Source organism: Corvus brachyrhynchos, unplaced genomic scaffold (assembly GCF_000691975.1).
Source record: "Corvus brachyrhynchos isolate BGI_N302 unplaced genomic scaffold, ASM69197v1 scaffold60, whole genome shotgun sequence".
NCBI classification, from domain to species: Eukaryota; Metazoa; Chordata; class Aves; order Passeriformes; family Corvidae; genus Corvus; species Corvus brachyrhynchos.
In genome coordinates, this window is record NW_008236767.1 from 758,770 (window position 1) to 768,562 (window position 9,793).

The 9,793-nt window shown below is 40.7% G+C and overlaps 1 protein-coding gene across 1 annotated transcript in view; it reads left to right on the top strand.

Moving 5' to 3' along the window:
- Positions 1-4,620, top strand: part of MEP1B (meprin A subunit beta) — a 32,656-nt gene extending 28,036 nt beyond the window's left edge. Inside the window, exons 12-15 of the mRNA XM_017727410.1 lie at positions 478-660; positions 1,097-1,352; positions 3,048-3,249; positions 4,211-4,620. Of these exons, the coding sequence (XP_017582899.1) occupies positions 478-660; positions 1,097-1,352; positions 3,048-3,249; positions 4,211-4,228 (659 nt within the window). The 3' untranslated portion in view covers positions 4,229-4,620. The remainder of the gene's footprint in view (positions 1-477; positions 661-1,096; positions 1,353-3,047; positions 3,250-4,210) is intronic.
- The last annotated feature ends 5,173 nt before the right edge of the window (positions 4,621-9,793 follow it).

Below are 9,793 nucleotides of genomic sequence, written 5' to 3' on the forward strand. Positions count from 1 at the left end.
CTTTCTCTAACCAGAGAGGTGTTGGAGCTGGCAGTTTTCTCTCTCTGTCAGATTATTCCATGGACAATCAGGCTCAGCTTTGAGATTTACAACAGGGTGTGAGGAGCAGGCATCAGTGACCCATGATCATTCAGGTTGTTCCAATACCCTGTGCCCCACATCTACTGCAGGAGATGCTCTCTTTTGAGAAGCACTGCATTAACTTGTGTTACAGATGATTCATGTGCTACTTATCTTCTTGACCACTAGACTTTAAAGAGCTAAAAAGAAAATGCAACAGATTTTCAACTAGCTCTCCAATAACCTCACCTCCAGCAGGTTATTTTCTCAGTACCTCAGGCTAAACCACATAATTGAAGATCTCCATTGTCTTGTGCCTCTCATCAGTGGGGAATCTCAGGCAATTGAGGTTTCTGCTGAGAGACAAATCCAGAGTGGTCTCACATTCACATTCTTTTTTATTTTTTTTTCCTCCAGAATCCTCATCAAATTATACTTGGGATAGGCCAGATAAAGTGGGATCCGAAGCAACTTTTCCCAATGGAACTAAATACATGAGAGGTCCGGGAGTTGGAACAAGTGCCTTTTTAACTCATAAGAGACTTAGAAGCCGCAACTTTATTAAAGAAGATGGTGTTTATATTCTTTTAACAATGGAAGGTATGTAAACATAGCTGATACTCTTTACAAAGCAGTAAAGAGCGTCAGATACTAAGTCACTAGGGCTGCAGATATAAATACACACGATGTACTTTGCACACAAGCAGTATTTGAATTATGCCTATATCTAAAGTCAAATCATATGTTTGAATAAATTTATGAACAGGTAAATGCACAGTATAATTCCGTTATCTCATGCGAAGGTGTATAAAACAATGCAAATTATTTTGAATAATTTGAATAAAACTATCTGTTTCTGAAAAAAAATCTAGAAGACATTTCCAAAATACATCATGCTCCTGAAAGGTAAAAAAGACTGTTTATCCATTACACCTGTGGACAGGCTCATTGCTCTTTATTATCAGAAATTATCATTAGAATAAGAAGAAAAATAACGTGGAGCAAAGACCTGATTTCTTGTGGGTTCACCGTGCAGATATCTCACATCTCCTGTCAACTGAGCCGAATGTTCCACCCACTGTTGTTACAACTACAAGTGCCAGCACCACCAAACCTGGCCCTACTGCCACCAACAAGCCCCCCACTGGCACTGAGAGCACCACCACTGCATCCACCACCACAACGAGCAGCGTCACCCGGCCCGAAGGTCCAGAGGTTCCAGCTTTCTGCCCAGACAACCCCTGTGAAAATGATGGTGTCTGTGTTATGGTAAACAGAGCACCAGTGTGCAGGTAACTGCCTCTATTCACTCTCAAATGCAATTTTAGGATGAGTAATGAGAGTTTCTAAAAAAATAAATCTTTGCTCCTAATGAAACAAAAGACAGACTGTATCTGACTAAGGCAAGTACTTACAACTGCTCCTATGAGACTGAACTTATGGCCAATTTGGGCAACAAAGCTCCTAACCTCAGCATTTGATCATTTTGAAGTACTCTGCTTGACTTCCCTGTAAATTATATTTTAAATGTGTTTATTATTTTCAGTAATGTATTACTCCAAGTCCTTAGAATTCCCAATAGCAAAATGTAGAAGAGTTGGATAAATGTAATTGAAAGAAAAGAGCATTTATATCAGTAGAGAAGATTTTTAATACTTGTTATGTAGGAAGCAGCATAGACATGATTTAAAAATTTGATTCAGAAATATTGTACAGTGCAAATTATGACCATGAATTACCAAAGTGTAGTTGCTTGCTGAGGAATAAAAGATTGTTTGCCCTGAAAGAAGATTAATATCAACTTCTTTTTAATTCTCTGTGCATACATTTACGTAACCCACCTTCCTGATTAGCATTGTTCCGGCTTGCAAATAAGCTCTGAGGCTGAAGGGTAGTAACCTTATGATGCTGTGCCAGGGCAGGTAGACTGGGGGAGTGCTGTGAGGAAAACATAAAGGCCAAGAGCCACAAGAGTCAGGATGACTCACTAAGTGTTGTATCTCCCCATTTAGAAACCTTTTAAAAAATACTTCTCGTGCAACTCATCAGAAGCAGGTCACAAATATGAGTAAATGTCAAGAGTTGGCTCCAAGAAGACAAAAGTAAAAAACATGCTGAATATTATGCCTAATTTCAAAATTACAGAAAGAGAACATTTATTTTCTGACATCTCTGGACTCTTTGAAGCTTTAGTGCCTTTGTGACCTGCTTTCTGTCCTATAGAAATGTGTGACCAGCAGTCAGTTTCCACCCCAATTTTCTGATGGGAAATGGGTGGGAATGTGATACATCTGTTCAAGCTGAACCACCTGGAGTCCCCCCAGCAGGCAGTACCTGTGCAGTGCACTGCAAACAGACTTGTTTTCAGGGCTGAGGTAGTCCTGAATAAATGGCTTAGACAGGAGCTAGACAATCAGTACATAAGGAATAACCAAGGTTAGAAAGATGGGGGTAGGTGTGCACTCAGCAGCTCTGCATGGATATGTTTCTTTTTCAGTTAGATCATAGGACCCTCGTGTGCTCACTGTAAAATCTTTTGGAGCCGATTGTGGTGCTGGGTAAGGTGATGGAATCAAAGCCTGGAGGTTGTTTTCAGTCCTAAAACTGGATGACTGCTGGGCTGTTAATTTCTTTTCCTACCTGCTTGTTGGGGGAAGGCAGAGGCAGCTCTTACAAGTTCTTTAAATCTGAAAATTAAAAAAAAAAAAAAAGCAGTCCAGAGGATCAGGAAGGCATTTAAATTTTCTGGCAAAGGCTCTCTCTGAAGGCACAACCTGTGAAAGAGCAGGAAGATGAAAGAAACACATTTAGGTGTGTAAGGACAGTGGGCCACTCAAAGCAACTTTAAAAATAGAAGACCATTTTAAGGAAACTTCAGTATGCTTTGGGATATAGAAAATGCATCAGAGATGCCATTTTTCTGAAGTAGACCTTTTCACACCTTCACTCTGCAGGTGATAGCACATGTTTGTTCTTTTGCTTTCTAGATGTCCAGCAGGTGACAACTGGTGGTACATGGGAGAAAAGTGTGAAAGGAAAGGCTCAACTCAAGAAAATACTGTAATAGCTGTTTCTTCAACCATAACTGTGTTTGTTGTAATGCTTATTGTCACCATCACAACTGCAGTGTGCCTTAAAAAGAAATACAAGCAAGGAAGGGAGAATAAGGACAGCCTGACTCTAGAAGAAGTAAGTATTTTGCCTCTTTCAACAAATATACACACACACGCACGCATATCTATACTCACTAAAAGGTAAACAATCAAATTCAGTAAGAAGTAAATGGGAAGATGTCACCTTTTTGAAGCCTAAAGACTCAAGATTGGAAATTAAAGAGGTCCATTGTGCCACTAATTTATCAAACACCAAAACCCCACTTAATTAAAAACCTGTTCTCCTCCTCCACCCCTCATCCACTCTGCCCCAATGACAGCCTACATTGAGTGGGATAGTGTGAACAAAGAGGTTCATTTTCAATCTGTAATTAAACCATATTTTCTGCTCAGTAAACTTGTACTTTATCTATTACTGCCTCTTCTACTAAAGATCTCCCCTTCAAATACACAGATATGGTGCTAAAAAATGCATCCCAGAATGTCAAAACAAAAAGCAAATCTAAAAATAATTTTCCACATTCAAAGGCCATTTTTTAATGCAAGGCATGAAGCAGCCATGGAAATCATGACTTAGGGAAAGGTAAAAGAAGACAGCAAGTTAAAACTGTCTAGATGACAGGATCAGAAATGCCATGTATTGGATAGAAGCAGCATTTGGGCATGTTTTCATAGGAATTTTCATACAGTCTGAGATACATGGACTCTTACATTAAATAGAGGCTTGTCTTGGAAATAGAAAGAGTGACAATAGTTTAGAGGGACTCATAGGGCACAGGAGAAATTTTGTTAACAAACTGAAGAGGAATGTCCTTCCAGAAAGCAGAGTTCCATTTTAAATTTTGTACTAATACTCTTTGTGTGATACCCCACTGAGTTGCAGTACCTCTGTGCAGCGTCAAATACTTGACACTGCTACTTTATGACCTTCCAATAAATAGTTTTGGTTTCTTTGCAAGTAATGCTCTTACATTGTACACATATTTCCCTTCCCTATATACTTTTAAGATGTGGGTTGGTTTTTTTTCCCCACTTAGACTAAAACATCCTTCTGAAGATAATGCAAACAAGCATCAAAGACACAAGATGAACATCACTGCAAGACCACAACTACGTCATGACCCTTTTTGTTCCTTTTATCTCAACCATCATGATAAAAGTTTATAAAGTCTGGAAAATAATTCATCATCTGGATAAAATACTGTGCTGAAGTCAGTGGAGTGTCTGACAGTGCTGTGCATCGTCATGCAATGGAGAAAAATGTCACATGTTGTGTGACATGGCTGCCCTGTCCTTCAAGTCTCCCTGAACATGAAGAAAACATGAAAACTGCGTCCTGAATTTCAGTCAACACAGGAAAGTCTAAGTTTGCTGTATTATCATTATACAATTGTCTGTAATAAAGGGAAGCTGGACCCTGTATTCACAGGGTACCCAGCAGTTCTCAGTCCTGCTGCAGCTGTCAGTCAGTAGTGTGAGAGTTTGTGGAGTGTGGGAGCGTCTGGTTCATTAAGTTACTTGGTTGTGATCTACTCACTATAAAAGAAACAACAAGTGATGAGGAAAGTGATAAATGAACCTCACAGACACACAAACATTAATGAGGAAGTCACAACAGAGATAATAATGAGGATCCAGAATGCTTCAGCCACTGATTGATGGTCCATTAGAAGAACTACTCAGGCAGAACCCTCAAGAATGTCAACCTGAACAATTATTAACTGATAGGAAGGGGAAAATATGATTAACATGAGTGTTGTGGAAAAGCTGAGGCTGCTTGAGATATGGGCTATCAGAAAAGGGTTGTGGATTCACATAAAAATGACTATGGGGGGTTTAGGGGAAGGATTAAAAGATCCAAAGAAAAGTGGAGGGATATGGGGCCAGTAACTGGAGAGACCCACCTGCAAAAGAGATCTGTGTGCCAATGACCAGAGGAGATCACACGTCTTAGGGCTCACGGATCTAGGTACTAGCACATGAAAGGACTTGCATGGAAGGGTCTGTGTGCCAGGAACTGGGGGGACTGTGGGCCATAGGGCCTGTAGGTCCCCCCCAGCAACTGGAAGGACTGGTGTGTATGTTTTGTATGAGTCTTGAAAGGTCCAGGTGCCAGCAGCAGCGGGAGGGATCAGGTTGTGTGTGGGTGTGTAAGAGGTCTAAGTGCTGGCAGCTGGAGAGATCTGTATGTGTTAATATTTCTGCAGTGAATTCAATCCTCTGTGTGTGTGTGTGTGTGTGCATAATTCACTAGCAAACTTCAAGCTGGACTAGCTGATGAGTTGGAGGAAACATTTCCACATCTGGAGGACTCAAACATCACACTGCCCTATTTGGCAAGCAGAAGGTGACTTGTATACCACTGCCAGAATCCCCAGGCACAGATATCAAACAGGTTTAGAGGCCATGCTAACATTCAAGGGAACTGTGCATGTTTGAGTGTTTCTGGATGTGGAGAATGAGGGCACACTTTTTTCACCAGAGAACCTGCATTCTGATTTCCTGGAGGAGAGGAAGAGGACAGGGCTGTGTGCCCTTCTGAGAATTTGGGTAGCATGACAGAGGGGTTGTGCTGTCCAGGCTGCTCTGTGTGTGTGTGCAGCAGCTTCTCCAGGCAGCCACTTCAGGGACCTCTGCGTGTGTGTCTCAGACACAACCTTGCTGCCAGCCAGATCTGCGAGCTGGAAGAGAAGCAGCAGCCAAATCCTTAGGACTGGGACGTAGAGATCACCTGGGACCGTTCCTGGGCTGGGTATATTGGCTGGGGAGGCAGGTCCTGGGTCTGGGAGATTTAGTGGCTCCCTTAACACCCCTGACAAACAGAGCTACAATTCAGTAGGATTTAGAGAAAAAAATAAGCATGGAAATAAAAGGGCCAGAGTAAGCAAAACATCCCTCCCTGAGGACACTTTGCAGAGGGAGATGGCAGCCACCATGGGCAGAAATCATCATATTTGCAGTGTTTTGGAGGGGGGCTGTGAGAGACAGGAGTGCCAGTAATGGAAATGTCAGGTCACACCAGATGGTTGGTAGACTGGTATGTGAACATGTTCATATTTAAAGGTCAGCAGCTACTTTGATTGCCTGGGATGGGTGTTGATGATCTTAACATTTGTCGTGCAATTTACCCTAATTCTGGGCAAGAGCAGTTCAAATGTATGGAAATTTGATGAGGGAGCAAGTCTTCCTCTGAATGCTACTGCACAGCACAAAGCAACAAATGTGTATTCTTCTGTATCGATGCTATATATGTAGTCCTTCTCTGATTCATATTCTCTGAAATGTAGTTGTATTTAAAGCATTCATAGCTGGATTTATTAGCTTTTGTTGGAAACCAAAGATTCATGAAAACAGCCAGACAAAATTAACAAAGATTTGTCAGAGCTAACAAACATCCTGGATAGGAAAATACCCTACTATAGCTGTCTTAAAATAACTTTCCTATTTCCACACGTCTTCATCAGCAGTTTTCATGCAAATAATCCTCCAAATGCGCCCTCAATTAAGATATGCACATAGATTTACATGGAGTTAAGAAGACACAAATGAGACTGTTCATAAATTCAACCCTGGCTACAATCCTGAACATTATAAACTGTGAGCATTTTATAATTTCAAATGTGAAGTACCAGATTTGTGATTGTAGAGATCATTTATATTCTTGAAATCCAGATTACATGAGATACTTACCTGTACTTTCATCAGAAGAGAGCTTAATACACAGAGCAGTATTACAATATAATTTCAATACATTGTGGAAGACACAAATTCCATACGGTATATCCTGAAATGTTAAACTTTCATGGGAAAAAGCCTTAAGCTGCTGGTTATTCATTTCAAATAGCAAGGAAGAGCATGATTGAAAACTGAATCTCCCAGCAAGTGAGCGTAAAAAACTCACTTCCATAGAGCCAAAAGAGAGGTTTTTTTAATGTCCTCAACTGACCTAAAAATACTCAGGAGAAGTATTTTTTTTTCAGTTTTACAATGCAGAAAAATTACTCAGGAAATGCAGAATGAGATTCAATATTACACTTTATTGTTTATCACAAAAGTTACGCTGCTAGCTCAAGTTCCTGAACATTTTTCTTAAAAAGCTGTAGCACAAATGACTTAATTATCTTAATTTTGGAGATGTACATTTAACACATTTACAGATAATGTGGATACTTGTCCCAGGTCAGATACTGTGTTGGTTGGTCAGAGAGCTGTACATGGGCTTGCAGCCTGGGTATTTACTTTACTTTCCTGGAGCAGGTTTATTCACAGAAAGTGTTACTAAAAATCCTTACTGTAAAGATCCCTCTGTAAAATCACTGAGATACTAATGTGATATTAAACCCCACCAGTGTTAAATCTGCAAAAATCTATTTATCTTTCCTGTCCTTCTCACACCGTAGTGACTCAGGTTGTGATTTACACCAAGGATTTAGTCTGCCCACATGCCTGCTCAGGCACATTCCGCTCTCTACACTCCAGGACTAGTGTGTAAACTTTATTACTGGCTTCACACGATATGCAGGACAAGGGCTTGGGCTGTGGACATTGACTCTGTGGGTCACCTGCCCTGCTCCTGTTCCTCATTCAAGAGCAGATCTCTGCATCTCTAGCAAAGACCCAGACCTAAGTGAGTGTTTCCTTCTCTGCTCCTCCTTTTCTGGGCTCCAGACTTGCTGTACAGCTGGACCTAGCAGCGTATGTGCACATTGTATCCAGAACTGTGCATTCCCCACTGTTGAGTCTATCAGGAGTCACAGCATGGGCTTAAAAATAAACTTACTCCAATATTCAAGTTAGTGTCTCAGGTGTGGAATAATAAAGAAAGAAAGAAAAAAAAGATGGGTCATCATTCTAGATACTTCTTGGTCTTCAAGCATCTCAGCACTGCAGAAAATCTTTTAGTCATGCCACCTACTATCTGTGCTAAACAGGATACACAGCCTCCTATTCCTGATACATGCAAACCAACTCACAGCTATTTGCATCACACAGATCAGCTCTGCTCCGTTTAGCTTCTGCACAAGTAGCAAATTACTGAGTTATAATGTCTCAGTCTGGCTGGCACAGCATTGTCTAAATGCAAGAAAGGGACTGATCCTAGACACCAGCCCTCCAATTTCAGCTGCGTGTGTCAGGTGTCTCATGCCACCCACGCCAGGCAGACACGGTCCCGGGGTGCAGGGCAGGAGTCATGACTCGTCATTTTCTTTAGGTGCAATTCAGAACAGAGAAGTAGCTTTGTTCCTTTTTATTCCCCCCATAGGTCTCCTTATCCGCTGCTATTAGAGGTCAGGGTCTTTTGCTAAGACACAGATGCCATCAGCTGAACTACCTTTGATTCTGATAAATAGGATCTTAATTCTCCACTCTTCTTGGACTGCATTTTCAAGCTATCTTTGGGGCCAGTAGTACAGATAGTTCTGTCTCAAGACAAGAGGATAACCAACAATTAAACTGCCTTTTCTGAAACAGTGCTGTTTTTCAAATCTAGAGTTATTGCTTAGAGACTTTTGTAGTATTTGATGCAGTACTGGCAAAATATCTGTATTTTGCTCTGTGTTATGAAATTATGAAGAAATATATGGTGATGTAATTTTCCCACTTCTTTCAATGGCATATATTCTCATTTATCACAAAAGACAGCTCTAAAGTCGAGATTTAAGGATTTGTTTCAGGCAAGAAGATTATAATTTTTTTTGCAGCAGACAGATTCCATATGGTTGCTCTCCTTGTGTTCTCCCTTTTCTGAGAATCAACAGAAATAACTGGGAAAAAACAACGACCACAACACCTCAGACTGACTACTACTTACACCAGGTACACTCTAACTGGTATCATAAAGGCTGCAGACAAGTTTACATGTTTACACTGGAGTTCTTTTGCTCACAAATTCCTAAACTTCTACTGGAGATGAAAAGGACCATGATTGATCTATGCCTTTGACTTCACCTACTTTGAAAACAAAACAGCAACAAAGAAGCTTAACTGGAATGTCTGGAACTTAAAGGAACAAAATCAAACCTCATTGTTTCCCAAGGCTGGAATACTTAATCCCACAATACATAATCATGGTCACTCTTCCAATGCAATACTCATGGGAAAAAAGAACTGTGTGCCCTTTATCAGATTTGAATCTTATCTCTAAACAATTTGATGGAATATTTTGATTAACTTCTTAATGATAGCCTTTCTACTTCACAGTTACTAATATGTAACTAGAACCACCCACCTTCTTCTGCTAGAGCTCTGTGTATGTGCACTTGCCCTTGATTTTTTGTCCTAACACCATCTGGATCTATGAAGTCTATGCTACAAAAGACCAGATCAAAACTTGCCAGAAGCACATCTCCCTCTTCATCTCAACTTCCCCCCCTACCCCTCTACTTCTTATCATATTATGATCATTTGGCTTTGGAGGCAGCTTTCACTCATGTAAATGATATTTGCTTGTTCATGTTAAAAACAGGCTCACGATTGAGCTTTTAAGACAGATGTATTAACAAGAACAAATTTAACTGACAATAAGAGACCTCTTGCGATGATCTGCCATACACAAGACAAAAGGCGCACAGCTGGGAGCTTGACCTGGGACAGATCAGACCAGAGACTCTCCTCACAGC